Consider the following 19,115-nt stretch of genomic DNA (forward strand, 5'->3'; position numbering starts at 1 on the left):
AAAGAGAGAGAGCAAACACTTCTGGGTATCTTATTTCTTTGTCCCTCCTGTGGAAACTACAGATACATTAGTAATTAGTAATTCTAAAGTTTAATTCTCTCTCTTTACTGACTTCCTTTTATTTTTAATTTTAAGGGTGGTAGGCACGTTGATTATGTTGTAGATCAAATTGTTGGAAAATTGATAGAGGTGGTGAAGAAAAAGAACAAAGCTGGCGTTTCAGTGAAACCATTCCAGGCAAGTTGATCCCCGCTTCAGAGAAAAATATTGGTCTGTCCTCGTTTCAGATAAAAAGGTTTATCATTTCAGCATCTTTGATTCCTTTATTGTTTGTGTGTTTGCTTTTTGAACAGGTAAAGAACCACATATGGGTTTTTATTAATTGCCTCATTGAGAACCCGTCTTTTGATTCTCAAACGAAGGAGAACATGACACTTCAGCCTAAAAGTTTTGGGTCCAAATGCCAATTATCAGAGAAGTTTTTCAAAGCAGTAAGTATTGCATATTTATTTGATATATTTATGGGAAATGCAGTCCTCTTTGCATGAAGGAAGGGAACTATGACATTCAGATTTATATGGTTTTCAAGTATGACAGTGTTGACTGTTCAGAAATGACTGTTAATGTGGCTGAATAGAAAGTAATGAATTACCAGAGTCTTCCTGGTTTTGCTTGTAAAATACCCTTTTTAATAAATAAAATATTAAGGTTATTTTACACAAGATAAATTTTGACACTGCTTTTGTGATGCAATACATCATTCTTGGAGAGAAATGGATCCTGACACTTCAGTATATTTTTTCTTTTCAGTGTGAACCTTTTTTTGTATTCCTAAGAATGACACTGATTTTTTTATTTTTTTATTTTTTGTATTACAGGCCTCTAATTGTGGTATTGTAGAAAGCATCCTGAATTGGGTGAAATTCAAGGCACAAACACAGCTGAACAAAAAATGTTCATCAGTGAAACACAGCAAAATTAAGGGCATTCCAAAACTCGATGATGCTAATGACGCTGGTAAGAGCAAACTGTTTTCTAGCATAGTTACCTGTATAAAATATGCATTTTATTTTTTAATAAAAACACTAAATGACCAACACATATATTCAAAATTTTGAACAAATATATTTTCCCTTTGAGCAAATACATTTTCCTGATGCATTGTAAAAATGTCCCTATTTCAGCATTAATGTCTTCACACTGTGCACAATTATGTTAAAGCAAGCTTCTCTTTTCCTCTTTATATTGTTTGCCACTGAAAGATTAATTCTGGACAAAGGGTTTGAAACACTTTCTTATATAATTGTTGATTAAAAGAAGCAAACCATGTCAAATATGCATTTCTGCCTTTTCAGTCATCAGTTGCTTTTAAAAAATTGAGTTAACTGTGTGTTGCTTTCCTGCATATAGTCTTGGCTGAAGATTTCGTCAACTTAATTTCTCTCTCTCTCTCTCTCTCTCTCTCTCTCTCTCTCTCTCTCCCTCCCTCCCTCCCTCCCTCCCTCCCTCCCCCCCCCACTCCCAATTTGAAGGTGGCAAACATTCCTTGGATTGTACATTGATTTTAACTGAGGGAGACTCTGCCAAATCTTTAGCTGTCTCTGGCTTAGGTGTCATTGGAAGAGATAGATATGGTGTGTTTCCACTCAGGGGCAAAATTCTCAACGTTCGAGAAGCATCTCACAAACAGGTAAGGAAACACCATTTAAGAAGGTGGCTAATGAGTGTATACATAATACACATATAACACACATATGTATGTCTCTGTGTAATAGATACATGCTAAACTGTTGCTTGCCTCCATTTCTACTTTCTACACAGATTATGGAAAATGCAGAAATTAACAACATCATAAAAATTGTAGGTCTACAATACAAGAAAAGTTATGAAGATCCAGAGTCTCTGAAAACATTAAGATATGGCAAAATAATGATCATGACTGATCAGGTCAGTGAAAGCTTTAGAATTCAAACAACCCATCCCACTTTGCCACGTTGCATAATTCTGTTCTCCTTATCATCTCTGTATTACTTTTCATATCACTTGCCTGGCTGCCTCTCAGCCTTTATTTCACACCACCTTGGCAACACCCCCTCTTTGCTCCTTAGTGATTCGGACATTCATATTTGTTTAGCCCCCTTGAGTCCTGTCAGGGGGAAAGGTGGGGTATAAATGAGTTTAAAATAAAACAAAAATTAAAAATACTTCTGCCTTTGTTTAGCTTTGACATTTCATTTATTTTTTATATTTAGGATCAGGATGGATCTCACATTAAAGGCTTGCTGATCAATTTTATTCATCATAATTGGCCTTCCCTTCTGAAACATGGATTTCTTGAAGAATTCATCACTCCAATTGTAAAGGTAAGTACACATTCTTCTGACACTAATTTTAAACATACAGGGACAAAAAAATCATGTTCTTTTCTGATGTCAAACATTTTCAAAACAACATCCTTCTATGTAGTAAAAATATATATATTCAGGGAATAGATACCTTACTGAGTTGAATGATATCCTAAACCAAAAAGTGACAAAAAGAAAGAGAATAAACTCAGATACATACATATACCAACAAAAGAAAAATGTGAAAAGTTGAAATAGAAAGAAGTGGTAGAACTAACTTGCCTTTTATTTTTTCTTCTGACTTTGGGGAATTTGGAAAGGGAACTCTGGGTTAGAGAGTTCCATTTGTTTATCAAATTGAGGCTTTGTACAAATGCTGTAATATGTTTGGAACTGTGATTTATTTAGCATTGACACAGGCATTCGCTGCATGAGGATAGAATCACAAGCACTGGAAGAAGTATTTTGTCCGGACATTATTGGGAAGAGTCTGAACACATCTCCCATATTTCCATCTAGGCCTCTTCTCTTCCCCAATCCAGTACCTTAAGACCTGGACCTCAAATAACTTGTGGTGCAGGAAGAGAGAAGGATTAATGGGGGTATGGGAGCTGTGTACTGATCATTAGCTGTAATGTGTGAGAGAGATGGCGGGCGAGCTGCTGCGCCCACAGCAATCTATTTTGAATGTAATTTTCATAAACTTGAATAAAAAAATAGTTGCAGGATCTAACTTGTATACCTTTTGTTTTTAAGGCAAGCAAAAATAAACAGGAACTTGCCTTCTATAGTATTCCTGAATTTGATGAATGGAAAAAACATATGGAGAACCATAAAGCGTGGAAAATAAAGTACTACAAAGGTTTGTGTTTTAACTTCCTTGCCCAACAGCCAAGTGCCAAATCCTTTGAGATCCAGTCCAGTAAAACTTATTAATAACTAACAGCCCGGTCTTTACATGTTTTCTCATAAGTAAGTTCAACTGAGTTTAGTGGGGCTTACTCTCAGGTAAGCAGGTATAGGATCATAGCCTCAACTCAAAACCAATGGAATAGTTAGTTGAGACATAGCTACTCTCAGTGCGTTCAGTGAGACTTAGTCGTTACTAACTTCAGCTAAATTGACCTTCGGATTTCTTCAAGTGTAATTATTGACTGGTGGCAAGCTGTTTTATCTTTTGCCTCTTAGGATGTCCTCAAGTAGCTTTAAAATTAATTTCTTAAAAGGTTGAGATGGAAGATGGACTAAACTGGCATTTTTTCTTTCTTTGTCTCTGGGGTAGGTTTGGGCACCAGCACTTCTAAAGAAGCAAAAGAATATTTTGCAGATATGGAGAGACATCGAATTTTATTTCGATATGCTGGTCCTGAAGATGATGCCGCCATTACATTGGTAAATAACCTCCTGCACTAATTTCTTGCTGTCTGTTATCTGCTTGCCATATGTAATTATATAGAACTCTGTCTAGTGAACTTCTTTCCACTAAAAGCCCCAAACATTTTTTCCCATGTTGGATGGCATTCCAGCCCTTTGATCATTTTAGATTTCTGTTTCTGTGTCTTTCCTAACTCTTGTGAAACCAACCAGAACTGTACTCTGGATATAAATTATATAATATCGTTCATATAATTTATATATAGTATCATTAGGACACTTGTTGCTTTAGTTAAGGAAAAGGTAAAGGGACCCCTGACCATTAGGTCCAGTCGTGACCGACTCTGGGGTTGCAGCGCTCATCTCGCTTTATTGGCTGAGGGAGCCGGCGTACAGCTTCTGGGTCATGTGGCCAGCATGACTAAGCCACTTCTGGCGAACCAGAGCAGTGCACAGAAACGGTGTTTACCTTCCCGCCGGAGCGGTACCTATTTATCTACTTGCACTTTGAGGTGCTTTCAAACTGCTAGGTTGGCAGGAGCAGGGACCGAGCAACGGGAGCTCACCCCGTCACGGGGATTCGAACCGCCGACCTTCTGATCGGCAAGTCCTAGGCTCTGTGCTTTAACCCACAGCGCCACCTGCGTGCCGTTGCTTTAGTTAGTTTGCTATTAATCCTGAATTCATACAGTTTTTAAATATATAATACTCTACCACATTGAGTTGACTCTTCGATTGATCTATCTACTATGACTTCAAGGTTCCCACAGTAGGAGATGCGTGTAAGTGTGCCGATAAGTTGTACCTGCTGAGTAGAAAACAAGTGAAGCTTGGGGTGGGGGGAGGACATTGGGTTGGCTATATGGCTTGCAAATGCAGCTCACATCATGCTCAGCCAATGTAAGGAGCCACCATGCAGAATAATTTGGGAAGAAGGCTATGGCACGCATCCCAGGAGGCAGTCTTCTAGTTCACTATTCTCCTCTCCTGTTGGTTCCTACTTGTAAAGTATTTAATTTCAAATACATAAACAATAATTGTTTAGGATACAGGTCTAGTAATGTTGGGCGGAGGAAAAACTGTAGACACAGAGTTGACAAACATTTTCCACGTTACTATGTTTGTTAGTACTGGAATCATTTATCCTTCATTGCCTCCTTATTTCTGTTTTATCACCTTGATAGAGCGTGCAAGACATGCAGGAAAAAACTGCAGAAAATTAGTGCACACAGGCATTAAAAATTGATAAAATAGCTCATAGAGAGACTGCAACAGTCAAGTTCAGTCAGCCCAATATTTAAGATACTCTGACATCTTGGAGGTTGCTTCAATCATGTTGCATTGTTTAAAAAGCAGACTCTTGCACTCCTTATGTTTCATGATATTGCTGGTCTAAGGTTATTGCTGGACTGAATTTAACTCAGCCAGACAGTAGAAGATTCCCCTCTAAAAGTATTATTTTAAAGGAAGGCTGTTTAACTTATATCAGGTCTGGATCAGAAATGTAGGTCTGTCAAGCTAACATGGAAACCATATTCACCACCTTCTGGCCATGTGCACAATTGTCTCTCTTTTATAGCTTGCAGCATTCCCCCCCCCCCCCTAGTTGTGCTTTATCTAATTATAGCATGTGAAATGTTTGTAGGCCTTCAGTAAGAAAAAAATTGATGACCGAAAAGAGTGGCTGACAAATTTCATGGAAGATAGACGACAGCGTCGATTACATGGATTACCAGAGGTAATGTTTCTGTACAGAACTAAGATGGAGTTGCAAATGTTATTTCTGTTGATGTTAAAGTAATAATAGCTTCTCTTTATTTTAGCAATTTCTATATGGTACAGCAACAAAACATCTCACTTACAATGACTTCATCAACAAGGAGTTGATTCTTTTCTCCAACTCGGACAATGAGCGATCCATTCCATCCCTTGTTGATGGTGAGTGAACCTTCATGGAATATAGCATCTTCTTCTATTTATTTTGAAGATGCCATTATTTTGAAGAAGAGGTGTGGAAATCCTTTAAACTTTGTTTCTCAAGCATATAATTATTGAACGGGGTATTTTTGTTCTATTCGTTAAGAGTGCAGATTCCCCAAAAAGTGTTTTTTTAACTTGATTTTTCAACACAGGTTTTAAACCAGGACAACGCAAGGTTTTGTTCACTTGTTTTAAAAGAAATGATAAGCGTGAAGTTAAAGTTGCTCAGCTGGCTGGTTCTATTGCTGAGATGTCAGCGTACCATCATGGAGAGGTGAGTATGAGAAGAAAAAGAGGAGGAGTGAAATTGTCTGTGCCTTGCCTATCACTTATTTAGTTTTGCAAAATGGTTGGTTTGGGGTGGCAGGGAAAGGCAAGTTCTCGAAAGTAGGCCTAGCCTCACTCCTTGCTTTATCTCTGATGGTTTCAGTGATGAGTGAGCACAGAAGACTCTCAGTTCAGCTCCCACTTTCTCATCACTCTCTTCATCACCAAAGCTATAGATTTGTTGCAGATCATGCAGGACTCAGATTAGCATTTTTTATTTCTGGTGAGGATGTGGTGACACTGGGATGGTGAATGTGTTAGGGAAAGAAGTTCCTAAAACAGTGATGGTCCTTAGATATTGTGCCCCCTTCCCCAACTTGATGGGCCATTTGCTAGTTATGTCAGTAATTTATTCTACACTCGTTTGTAGGTTAGTTTTTGGTGAGGAAAATGTGTTGCAGTAGTATCAATGCTCTAAACATTTTCTTCCAGCAAGCTTTGATGATGACCGTTGTCAACTTGGCTCAGAATTTCGTTGGAAGTAACAATGTCAGTTTACTGCAGCCTATTGGTCAGTTTGGTACTAGGCTTCATGGTGGCAAGGATGCCGCAAGTCCTCGTTACATTTTCACTATGCTAAGGTAAACTTTTGTTCAACGCGCAAGTGGAACTAGTCTTATTTAGGTGGTACAGATTGTCAGTGTATATTTGTGATTGAGGGAGATAGCTAAAGTTAATTAAATGAGTATTTCAAGCCACTTGCAACTTTTCATGGATTGTTGACAAAACTATGTGAGCCTAATTGTAAAAGTGGCTCGATTTCTTTTTAGCTAATTACATTTCCATTCCTTCCATTTCCTAATATGTAGTGGTTAGAAAAAGTGAATAGTTTGTTCACTACATTTCATTTGAGACAAAGGCCTCCTGTTTTCCCAAAGAAGAGACCCACATTTAATAACTCTGGAACTCTTGACTTTCTGCTGTTTAATGCTTAAACTCTGACTTCAGTGGGTGAAACGTGTTTTGGCATTCACACATTGTAGCAGAGCACTGCGTATATATCCACTGGGCATAAGGCACCAAAAGTTTTTTGCAACTAAATCCCATTTTGCAGTCTGACTTTTCTTTTGCCAGATTGTGCCCTTGAAGTTAGACATAACATACATACATACATACATACATACATACATGCTGCAGCAGTTTTCCCAGTCCCCCCCCCCCCGGCATTTACTTGTTAATATCTTTAGCTCCTGGTGACACACTGGGACTTCGAGCCTAAACACTAAGCCATTTGTTTTAATTCTGGTGTGCTCACAGGTTGGCTCACAGATGAGCTAGCAACAAATGGCTTACTTCTCTAAAGTGAGATTTCTTTTCCAACTGCTTTTTCCTGTGCCTTTATAACTTGCTAGGGTTTGGGACCAGGTGCTGGAATAATAATAATAATGTATTATTTATACCCCGCCCATCTGGCTGAGTTTCCCCAGCCACTCTGGGTGGCTCCCAATCAAGTGTTAAAAACAGTACAGTGTTAAATATTAAAAACCTCCCTGAACAGGGCTGCCTTCAGATGCCTTTTAAAGATAGGATAGCTGCTTATTTCCTTCACATCTGAAGGGAGGGCATTCCACAGGGTGGGCGCCACTACCGAGAAGGCCCTCTGTCTGGTTCAAACCATGGTAAAGCAAGACTGGGGTTGAGTTTGGACTTAACATCAAACTATAGTTAAAATATACAATGGCTTCACATTGTGGTTTGTTGGTGGAACACAAATTATGTTTGTCTGCTGGGTTTTCCTACAAACCATAATTAGGCTAAGGAAATCCTAGTTAAGTATTACAGGCAAACCAGACCAACGAATGAAGAGAGAAAAAGATGAAATGTTATAGGAACAAGCAACAGTAAAATGATACTGATTTCACTTTGAATAACATTTCCCAGAACTGTAGGATTTGGAATTAAAGATTACTTTTTTATCTGTCACAGGCTGCTTGCATAATATCTCTGGTATATGTTTAGTAGGTGCAGTGACAGTGAGCTATGGTATCAAAGTAGTGTTCTGCTGTGAAAATATTGAGCTAAAAATATATCCTGAATGCTAAAACAAATATAACGATGACAACTCAGATGATAAGCAGACAGAAATCTTTGGTGTCTCCATGAGCTGCTTCCAGTGAAGGTAGACAGTATGGAACTAGATAGGCCAGTGGCCTGATTTGGTGTTAAGCAAATTCCAGTTTAAGTGCACTTAATACTAACGGATTTCAAAGAGACGAAAAACATTCTTTACTATGCACAAGGCTGTACCTCAAAGTCTGTTTTAGAGGCTTCTTATACATGCACAGGCATCCTGTTGAGTGCATTATTGTTTACTGAGAATGCTGTGCAGTATATTAGAGGAACCGTGATGCTCTCGGCTGGTGCAATAAAAAGAACAGTTTATAACTTATTAACTTAAAAAACCTCTTTATTTCCTTTCTCTTTAAAGCCCTTTAGCAAGGCTGCTTTTCCCTACAGTGGATGATAATCTGCTTAAATTCCTTTATGATGATAACTTGCGTGTGGAGCCTGAATGGTACATTCCCATAATTCCCATGGTCTTAGTAAATGGTGCCGAGGGCATCGGAACCGGATGGGCATGTAAAATTCCAAACTACGATACCAGAGAAATTGTGAACAACGTCAGAAGAATGTTGGACGGGTTGGACCCACATCCTATGGTAATGAAATGTTCACTGCAGGCCAATATATTATAATGCTTTCATAAAGAAGACAAACTCGTGACCCCTCTCATATGCCTTTATTTTATTCTTATTCCGTCTTGACAAAATATGGTATTATTGTGGATGAATGTGTTTTCTCAAAGAAATTTTAAAATTTGCAGAACTAAAATTGAAGTTCTTTAGTCACCAAATGATTCAATAATTGGCCATGATCCATGTTTAGCAAAGATGTCCTCACATATAGGAAAGCTGGCAAATTTTCACTAGGGTTTCTCTAGAGTAACTTTCAGACTTGGAGTGGAAAGGTGATACGCAAAGGGGCACCTCTGCAGTTTCCACAGCTGTGGCTGCTAGAAAAAGGTCTAGCCACGATGGCTGCCATGATTCATCCTAACTTTTAACTGCTCCTTGTGGTACCTTCATGCAGCTTTGTACGGAGGAATTGCTGGACTGGACTTGCCCACAGAAATAATGTTATACTGCTAGTTTCTAGGTGGACATCATTTTAGTTTTAAATGCCGATAGAGCATCACTCAATATTTTAGTTTCTTAGAAATAAAGAAAACTTTACCAAGGCTTTCTAGGGGGCATGTTGCTAATATGTCAAATAATCCTTAACGTTACAGCTTCCAAACTACAAAAACTTCAAAGGAATGATCCAGGAACTTGGTCAGAATCAATATGTAGTGAGTGGGGAAATATTTGTGGTTGACAGGAACACAGTGGAAATCACAGAGCTTCCAGTTCGAACATGGACTCAGGTGAGTACTTTTAAGATGATTTTTGGTTTTGAACGTTTGTAATCCCCCCCCTTTTAAATAACTATTTCCCCTCCTTTTTAAATGTCTGTATAGGTTTACAAAGAACAGGTGTTAGAGCCGATGCTGAATGGAACGGAAAAAACACCAGCATTAATTTCAGATTACAAGGAGTATCACACTGATACAACGGTGAAATTTGTTGTGAAAATGACCGAAGAAAAGCTTGCTCAGGCCGAGGCTGCTGGACTTCACAAAGTCTTTAAGCTTCAGACAAGTTTAACTTGTAATTCTATGGTAACTTTTCTATATGTTTGACTACCAGCACTAATAGCACTTTAATCATTTTTCTGTTGCCGTGGCAGCAATATATTCTGTATACCATGTGACTAAAATGCCTCCCTTCATATTTCCTTCAATACAAAAAGCAAAAGGGGGCTAATAGTAATTTGAGGTGGTAAACCTTAACTTCAAAACTTTTATCAGACAAATCTGGTGTAAAAAGTGTAATTTCCCCCTATTAATAATAATAATAATAATAATAATAATAATAATTCATTTATACCCCACCCATCTGGCTGGGTTTCCATAGCCACTCTGGGCAGCTTCCAACAAAAGATTAAAAATACATTAAAACATCAGTCATTAAAAACTTGCTTAAACAGGGCTGCCTTCAGATGTCTTCTAAACGTCAGGTAGTTGTTAATTTCTTTGACATCTGACATTAAGTACAGATGGGTCTGATATCTGGTCATTTAAAAAATTGTACAACCTGGACAATGCCTATTCAGGTGATCTTAGAATAAAAACACTTTGACTCACTCAGCTGGTGATTTGTCTATAATTTTAAAGAGATTACTCAAGATTTGAGAATTCCAAACTCCTGGCAATATTGGGAGCTCTTAACTCTTTCATTATCTCCCTTTGAAAGTGGGTATGGGAATTCAGTTGCCATTTGAATTTGAAAAAAGGATTGTATCCTCAACACATGTACCTAATTGCATTCTGATCACCTTATTGTTTTCAACAGCATGAATTATTTACAAACAAATAGAATGCTGAATTGCAAGTCAAGCCAAAGTCCTTCTATACTTGGATAATGATTTTAATATGAAATACTTGAATTTGACAAAAAATTAAAATTCATATATACTTGGCAATAAGATCTGCTGTCAGAGTGCTGTTGCGGTTGCTCGAGAGTAAGCAGGCAGGACTCCGACCTGTGTTTAACAGGCTTTATTTTGGTGTAAACTATTTACATTGAAGAGCCCGAAGGCTCATGTCTGGCTCAATCGCTAGCAGAATCCGGGGGTGGTCTTTTTTTGTACCTCTCCCAACATAAAAGTTTCCTTACTCCCAACCGTTTCTGCCCCTCCCTGTGCCTCAGACTACTGTGCATGATGGGCGATGGCAAGGGCGTGTTTCCCCCTCTCCGGCTTGCTCAGGCGCAGCATTAAGGCTCTCACTAGCATCCTCTGGTCCTTGCACCTCTTCTCTACTGGAGGTGGGGCTTTCCTCCTCTCTGGAAGAGGAGCTGCTTTGCAAGATTTTCTGAGGCTCCCTGTAACACAACTGCCCTTCTATTTCTTGCCTCTGAGCCGATGGCAGTTCCCTGACACCTGTTAAATGACCAGAAAAACTATCAGTACCAGCTTAGTTAAAATTTATTTCAAATAATTAAAATTGAATCTGAATTGAGAATTCTTTAAAGGCTTGCTGTACTACCTTCACGTTAGTTGCATGTGCAGTCATATAAAATATTCACATACCTTGTACGTACTTAACTATATGCAGTGTTGAAATAATCAAACATTGGCTAGGAAGGGAAGACCTTCCAGGGTTAGAGACTGGGAGAAGAAAGGAAAGCTCCCAGGTGAGAGTTGGGATAGTCCACAACTTTTCGTGTTAGGCAAGGATTAAGAGTTACTTTTGAGAGAGGACCCTGAGTTTTCATTTCTCTTTTTCTCTCTGTTTTTGTTTTTATTTAGATTAGTTTTCTTTTATTATATTACAAAAAAGCTTTAATAAAACCTTATTTTTTTTAAAAAAAAGAAAACAAACATTTTATATTTGTGCAGGTGCTATTTGATCACATGGGGTGTCTGAAGAAGTATGAAACTGTGCAAGATATTCTGAAGGAATTCTTTGACTTACGATTAAACTACTACAGCTTGCGCAAGGAGTGGCTTGTAGGGATGTTGGGGGCAGAATCCACCAAGCTTAACAATCAGGCTCGCTTTATTCTAGAGAAAATACAAGGGAAAATTACCATAGGTAAGAAACATGTGAAATTTAAAGTGCATTATGAAATTGATAAAGATGTAAGTGAAGGAAAATAGAAACATACCATTTTTAAAAATTGTAATTTGTTTTCTTTTGTTTCACATAGAGAATAAATCAAAGAGAGATTTGATTCAAATGTTAGTCCAGAGAGGCTATGAATCTGACCCGGTGAAAGCCTGGAAAGAAGCACAAGAAAAGGTAAACTATTTAGGTGATGAGCAATTCCCTCTAATAGATTTTTTAAGGAAAATATTAATCTTCAGTCTTTCCTTCTGTATGAGAGGATGTTTATGATTGCAGCTTAAATTAGTCCCAAATTATGAGTAGTTAACTAATTTATAACAATGCAAGCTGTACATACAGCTTTGGCTGGATGTTTATTATCTTAGAGAAATTACATTGTTGACTTTGGTCTTTGCCACATAGCTGTTTGCTATTTCTGTACAGCTCCATAAACTATTTCCTGGATTACATGTCCCATCATCCCTGGCCATTGACCATGATGGCTGGGGAAAATGAGAGATGTAGAATGACTACAGCCGGAGATTATCGTATCAGTACCTCAAGCTGAGTGGCAGAACTCCTTCTCCCAATGAAAATGCTCTGGCAAAGAAATAAGCAGTTTCCAAAGATGAATGAGATGTCTGTAGAAAATCATGTAAATAATTCTCTTCTGATCATGCCAAACTCTGCCTCCATCTGCCACAATTACATGAGTAACTCTGCCCCTAAAACAGGGGCATTGTGTAACTCGTAGGCCACAGTAATTTTAAGACATTTTAAGTTAGTTTGTTTGAGAACCCACTGCTGTATTGTAGAGAGATTTGTGTGTTTCTAGCTGCACATTATAGCAGCTTTGGAACTTTGTGTCCTGGATACTATGCTATGATTTTTTCCTCATTTTATTTATTTATTTTGCTCCTACCAGGATTCCTTGAGCTTCCCCTCTGTAGATCACCAGTATTGTAGAAATTTAACCTAAATAAAATACAAAGTCTTTAAGTATACCCCTTTGTAGCCGTAGGATATATGAATAGCAGCATAACTATTATTATTATTATTCTAGGCAGCAGAAGAGGAAGAAATGCAGAACCTCAATGATGACAGTTCCGACTCTTCCGGATCTACCTCAGGCCCAGATTTCAACTACATCCTAAATATGTCTTTGTGGTGTCTTACTAAAGAGAAAGTAGAAGAAATCATTAAGCAGCGGGACACAAAAGTAGGTATCTTTCAGAGTTCCTGACCGGAAAGTACTTCCTAGTCTGATGTATGTGCAGCTGCATTCTAAATTCTAAAATTTATTCCCCCAAACCCAAACTTGTGTCTCAGAATTTGCTCATTGGTTTCACCATTACAATGCTATTGATCAAACATATGTATATAAAAGGTACTATGTACAGATCTTTGCATGAAGATTACTGTATAGTCACTGTCCTAGTTTTGTTTCATTAACATTTGCTTATCTTGGATGTCCAGAATATGTTTGTTCAAAAATCCTTTCTGTATTTGTCACCTTGAAGGGAAAGGATCTTGCTGACCTCAAGAGAAAATCTCCTTCAGACCTTTGGAAAGAAGATTTAGCAGCCTTTGTAGAAGAGCTTGATGTATGTACAGCATCAAGGATTAATGTTTCAGTTTGTCAACATAGTTTTTGTTTCAGCAAGTAGTCTAGCAAAACTGTTGTTTTTTAATATATCAAAGTCTGTTGGCAGAAGAGGTGAAATGAGGATCTGTGTAATTTTACACTTCAGAGCTATGTTCTCAGACATATATTTGCTGCAGCTGTTACTGTGGCAGAAAACCCAGAATCCAGGGGGTTTCACCAGTCTGTAGGTTTTGCATTTGAGTTCAGCATGTTTAGCTTTGAGCATCTATAGTTGTTTATTTATTGCCCAATTTTCCTACATACTTGTTTCGTAACGTGGTCTACCCATGTTTCTTGGCAAAGACATTACATGCATAATACTTCTCTTTTAAAAGCTTTGACTGGTTTTCAAATTGAAGACATGGGAGGAATTACATAGATCTCTGCAAACACTGATAATAATAATAATAATAATCTTTCATTTGCTTTACATAAGCCTTTGTCCAAAATTACTCAGATGTATTACTCAAACATTCCTTAGGATTAGTAGCTAGTATTGCCTGTCTTGGATGACATAATGCAGTTATAGCATTAGTTTAACCTCTTTTTTGTACTCTCTTTTTTTTCAAGCAGACATAGATTTTCTGTATGTAGTAGTAATAGTTCCTCTTTGGAGATGTTTATATTTTTCTTTCATTTGTGTTTATTTTTAGAAAGTAGAAGCACAGGAAAGAGAAGATGTCCTGTCTGGCATGACAGCAAAACCTATTAAAGGCAAAGTTGGTAAGCCCAAGATGAAGAAACTTCACCTAGAAGAGACGATGCCATCGCCATTTGGTAGGAGAATAGTTCCACAGATTACATCTGCTATGAAAGCTGATGCCAGTAAGAAACTGCTAAAAAAGAAGAAGGCAAGTCAATATATCTTGTTCCTTATTCTTATATATTATTTATTTTTTGTACAATTTATACCCTGCTTTTTATATCAAATATACTCAAGGCAGCTTAAAGACAATTACAGAAATGCTAAATAAACACATCAATTTAAAACGCTAACAACAGTAAATGTAAAAGCATTGGTAAAACAAAAGTCAATTAAGAGGAAATAATTTAAAATGCCCATAGTGCCTATCTCCAGTGCCCATCTAGAAGTGGACAACTTAGCAACTAAGGAGCCAGACATCCCTGTCAAGGGGAGCTGTTCCAAATTTTGGGCACTACAACCAAAACCACCCTATGTCTCATGTTGGTCCATTCACATTGGCTAAAGGGGACACAGAGAAAAGGTCTTGAAGACTGAATTAAGTGACTTGGACAGGTTCATATGGGAGGAGGCAATTCTTGATAGAGACCTGAATGGCCTGGGATCAGGATATAAAGATCAAACCAGAACTTTGCCAATCTGTTTCTGGATTCCATTCAATCACTGAAGCTGGTAGATGATTAACATAAAATGAACCAGTCTGGTAACCTCAGGCAAAACACGGGCAGCTGCCTTGTCCAATTGAAGTTTGCAGACTTCAAGGGCAGCCCTGTGGAATGTGCACTACAGTAATCCAACCTGGAAGTATCTGGACTGACTAAGGGTTCCCCTCACCCCCCAGATTGAGGGCATCATTCTCATCTGGGCAACCTTTGGGAGGGCATAGGCTAAAGTGAGAGAAACAACAATAGGCTAGTTTCTACACACACACACACACACACACACGTGCGCGCGCGCGCCTCCATCTGGGCAACCAGCCAGGCAGAAATGTTCAGGGAGAGTAAGACTGGTGAAGGTTGTGACCTGGGGGGAGGGGGAGGAGTCCTATGGACCAGATAGAGAGCCCTACATGAATTGAAGTTCCTAAAAGGAGTCTGGAATATTGCATCAGCTCAGCAAACTTTATTACACCCAGCCATTACATTGACCTAATTCGTTTGGTTAAATTTCCAGGGAGAACTGGATACTCTAGCAATAAAACTGGAATTTGATGAAGAGTTTGGTGGCATACCAGTCGAAGGTGCTGGTGAAGATTCGCTGAATACCACTGTCCCAGTGGCTAGCCCAGTGGCCAGCCCAGTGGCCAACCCAGTGGCCAAAACACCTAAGCCCAAGAGAGAGAAGAAGGAGCCTGGTAAGTAAACAGAGAGTGACTTTGGATGTCACAAAGAAGCATCGCTAGCTGAATTCATGGATATCAGAAGGAAAGCTCATGTGGAGAAATTGAGTGGGGTCTAGATTCACAGTGCCTTGTTCCAAGAAGCACCATCAGCCAAATACTCAGTGTGCGGAACTGCTCTGTAATGCCTGAAGCAATAGCACATAGATATGCTGCAGATATAGATATAGACATATATATGACTGTTTTTTTAAAAAAAGGAACTACACATCTCGGTGTTAAGTGTTAAGTGGCCTCCATGGTTCTCAGGGAAGCATTGATACTGATTAGTGTGGCTTATTTGTTGCCCTGCCTTTTGGTTAATAGACTCGTGAAAGGTGTGAATTGGCCAGGTGTTTTGCCAAATGCAATAGTTCTTTTGGATTCAGTGAAGAGCAAAGGGGACAACTTTCTTGTAGATATCTTACCATTTTATATGACATGATTTTCAAAACTGGCATCTTGTATTTGGAGTGCTTAATGAGGTAATGTGTTTCGACATAATTAACCTGGAAAATGAAAATTCTTTAATGTGGGTTATTTAAAAAACTGTGTAGGGAGTACGCATAATAAAAGATTCTTTACTGTTCTGAGAATTAAATTTTATTCTAGGCCCTAGGGTGAGAAGAACACCGTCTTCCGCCACAAAGTCCAGTGCGAAGAAAGTGAAGAAACGGAACCCGTGGTCAGATGATGAATCTAAATCTGAAAGTGACTTGGAGGAAAACGAACCTGTGATTATTCCAAGAGACTCGTTACTTAGAAGAGCCGCAGGTAATAATGGAAATGTGTTTTTCAGTTTATGTGCAGAATGCAATGAGAGCCTTCTAAAGCTATTTAGCTAAAAGGGGGGACACTGCTCCTTTCAAGGGATACTTGTCCACTGTACCTGCTTGTGTGCACAGGGTTTCCACTGAATATACCTTAATAAAGGCTCACCATAATTTTCTTCTTGAAATGTACGGTATTGCACAACAGATGACTGTGTTTGGGCATCATGCAAACCGTGGGGTATGAGCCGCAGCCTTAGGTTTGACTCTCCTCCCTCTCAAAAGCCAGCTTCATGAACCATGGTTTCAAACAAACCACAGCTAAAATCAACCACAGTTTATTGGGTGGTTGACAGAAGTAAAAGCTTCCAAATTCATCTTCGCAGCTTATGCTCCAGGAGAAAAGTGTGCAAGCCTAAAGCTTGCTGTGGTGTATTATTTCCATGGTTACCTGTGGTTTATCACGACATCAAAGTGTACCTTATATTTTGCATAGCTTTGGTCTCAGGATACAAACTACGGACTTTTAAAAACAGATGTTTAAATGTAGGTGACCCACTGAATGATTAATTGGAGAAAATTAGCCGGGGAATTCAAGCCAAACATGCAGAAACAAGTTTCCCCCCCCTGGGAAACATGCTTTCACTGGCAGGATTAAGAGAAAATAGGTGTGATGCAAGCTGGTTAAAACTTCAATGCCAAGGACCAAAGCGAATATCACTTATCCCATAGAGACAATTATTTTTGATAATAAATGCTCAGTGGGCAAGATACTGACACTTCCTCATCCTGGCACTTGGCAAGGCTATGATTTTGAGTGAATCTTATTACCTCCCTAGTTATAAGTGTGTACACACATATATGTATATACAGAATCCCTAATTTTATTTGTATGCTGCCATAGTTAAAATGATGCTTAAGGCGGCTTAGAACATGAGAAAAATAAATAATTCAAAGTATAACAAAAGTGGTCATAAACAATAAATAAAACATCAAAAAGCACACAAACAAATTGAACAATTGCCACATAAATCATAAGATCTAAAATAAAGATGCAAAAAATATAAATAACAGCAACAAACCACCCCCACCTCTGCAACACCCCAGTCTAAGAGTCTGTTCAGCTTGCTTTTGTAGGTGGAGTCAGCCGCACCCTCCCAGCCAGGTGGAAAAATGCCTGCAAGGCAGGGAGCAGGTCTTCCAGGACTCACAGCCAATGCAGGGTGTGAGTGTGTGTGTGCTCTTAAGCTTGATTTTCAAGATGGCTTACAATTTGATTAAATTGCAGAAGCAACTCACTCAAAAAAGTGTCAAAACCCAAAAGAAAGCAAGAGCAGAAAACAAAACAGTCATCAACAGCATCAAATTACATTTAAAACCACTAACGGAAAATGTACTCAAGGGATTCAAAACCCCGCTAAAAGCCTTTATAGTTTACCGTGGTTTTAACCAGTGTCTAAAAACAGAAGTGGTTTTTCAGGGGGCCATTATGGAGCTGCTTTCTTGCCACCAGGTGAAACAAAATGAATGGCAAGTTGTTGTTGTTGTTGTTGTTGTTGTTGTTCTTCTTCTTCTTCTTCTTCTTCTTCTTCTTCTTCTTCTTCTTCTTCTTCTTCTTCCCCTGCCCATCTGGCTGGGTGGCTTCCAACAAAGATTAAAAATACATTAAAGCACCGGTCATTAAAAACTTCCCTAAACAGGGCTGCCTTCAGCACAAAACTACTTATTGTTTGTCTGAGTTTTATTTTTCTTCACATGTGTTTTGGTGCCCTGGGCAGAAAATGCCTAGCTCACCGTGGCAACTAGCAAAACCCGTTTTAAAGAGGCAAATCACATTTTATTAACCCAAATATCAAGCTTATTGAAGGTGGAAGTGATTTGACCATTAATCAAGTAGGGAGTGGTCTCTGTCCCTTTATTGTAAATAGGCCTAGGCTGAAACCTGATTGGATAGTCAGAAAATCATCTCACTGGCAATTGGCCAGCAGTTAAAGCACACCATTGGTTTAGAGCGCTGTCCAGAGCAGTTGAAGCAACACCCAGCTAGATCAATTAACCCAAAGGAATAAAGAAGACAAATAAGCCAATGCTAGGAAAGGAAGCACCAGAAACAGAAGTAATGCACCACCCTCAAGCCCTCGCCCCCTTACAGTCCTTTGCAAACTGATGCAACAATTATGAAATATTACTATTTCATTTTATATACAGCCATTTATCAAAAGATCTCAGGGTGTTGTACATTAGAAACACATTACAAAACACCCATGATAAAAACAGTAAAAAGCATATTGACGGATGGCCTAATAGTAAAATAATAATAATAACAGTTCCATCCCCTCCCCACTTTCACAGGCCATAGATTATTTAATAGCCATAGGTCTTGATAAAGAGGAATGTTTTTGTCTGGTGTCTGAAGACATGTGGTGATGGCGCCAGGGGAACCTTTCTGGGGAGACCATTTCACAATCTGGGAGCATAGAGAAGGGCCTCAGATGACAAGCGCAGGGTCTGGGTCAGTTTGTATGGGGAGAGACGGTCCTTTTTGTCAAGATAGATGGCACAGTTCCATCAAGGAATGTTTACTTAGTTTTGTATGTGCGTTTACCAGAGAGCTTTCTGGTAGCTTTCCTTTAGAGGAGATTGCAGTGTAGTTCATTTCTTTGTTGTTTACAGATCATTAGTGTCTCCCCATGGATGGGCTGCTAGTCTTTATCCCTTATGGGAAAAGTTACCCGTTCATCTTTCTCTAAGCTGCCATACCCTCCATGTTTGTCATTTTCTTAAGGTATGCATGGTATCTTGCATCAGACACTTTAGGGTTGACATTTCCTAGAATGTGCAATGTAGAAATTAACAAATAAATATTGATGCCATTATCTGTCTTCA

At 38.7% G+C, this 19,115-nt stretch overlaps 1 protein-coding gene across 6 annotated transcripts in view; it reads left to right on the forward strand.

Moving 5' to 3' along the window:
- TOP2B (DNA topoisomerase II beta) overlaps positions 1-19,115 on the forward strand; it is a 46,944-nt gene that overhangs the window by 19,637 nt on the left and 8,192 nt on the right. For all 6 annotated transcript variants that reach the window (XM_082193284.1, XM_082193283.1, XM_082193282.1 and 3 more), the window contains 22 exons: positions 136-237; positions 354-491; positions 879-1,017; positions 1,533-1,690; positions 1,822-1,947; positions 2,253-2,363; positions 3,102-3,207; positions 3,628-3,737; positions 5,365-5,457; positions 5,543-5,657; positions 5,852-5,973; positions 6,459-6,607; positions 8,455-8,686; positions 9,316-9,450; positions 9,544-9,744; positions 11,526-11,721; positions 11,837-11,928; positions 12,797-12,952; positions 13,254-13,337; positions 14,032-14,233; positions 15,259-15,435; positions 16,072-16,233. In XM_082193284.1, coding sequence (XP_082049410.1) covers positions 136-237; positions 354-491; positions 879-1,017; positions 1,533-1,690; positions 1,822-1,947; positions 2,253-2,363; positions 3,102-3,207; positions 3,628-3,737; positions 5,365-5,457; positions 5,543-5,657; positions 5,852-5,973; positions 6,459-6,607; positions 8,455-8,686; positions 9,316-9,450; positions 9,544-9,744; positions 11,526-11,721; positions 11,837-11,928; positions 12,797-12,952; positions 13,254-13,337; positions 14,032-14,233; positions 15,259-15,435; positions 16,072-16,233 — 3,106 coding nt within the window. The remainder of the gene's footprint in view (positions 1-135; positions 238-353; positions 492-878; positions 1,018-1,532; positions 1,691-1,821; positions 1,948-2,252; positions 2,364-3,101; positions 3,208-3,627; positions 3,738-5,364; positions 5,458-5,542; positions 5,658-5,851; positions 5,974-6,458; positions 6,608-8,454; positions 8,687-9,315; positions 9,451-9,543; positions 9,745-11,525; positions 11,722-11,836; positions 11,929-12,796; positions 12,953-13,253; positions 13,338-14,031; positions 14,234-15,258; positions 15,436-16,071; positions 16,234-19,115) is intronic.

The sequence above is a fragment of the Podarcis vaucheri genome, assembly GCF_965113315.1.
Source record: "Podarcis vaucheri genome assembly, chromosome: 12".
Taxonomy (NCBI): Eukaryota; Metazoa; Chordata; class Lepidosauria; order Squamata; family Lacertidae; genus Podarcis; species Podarcis vaucheri.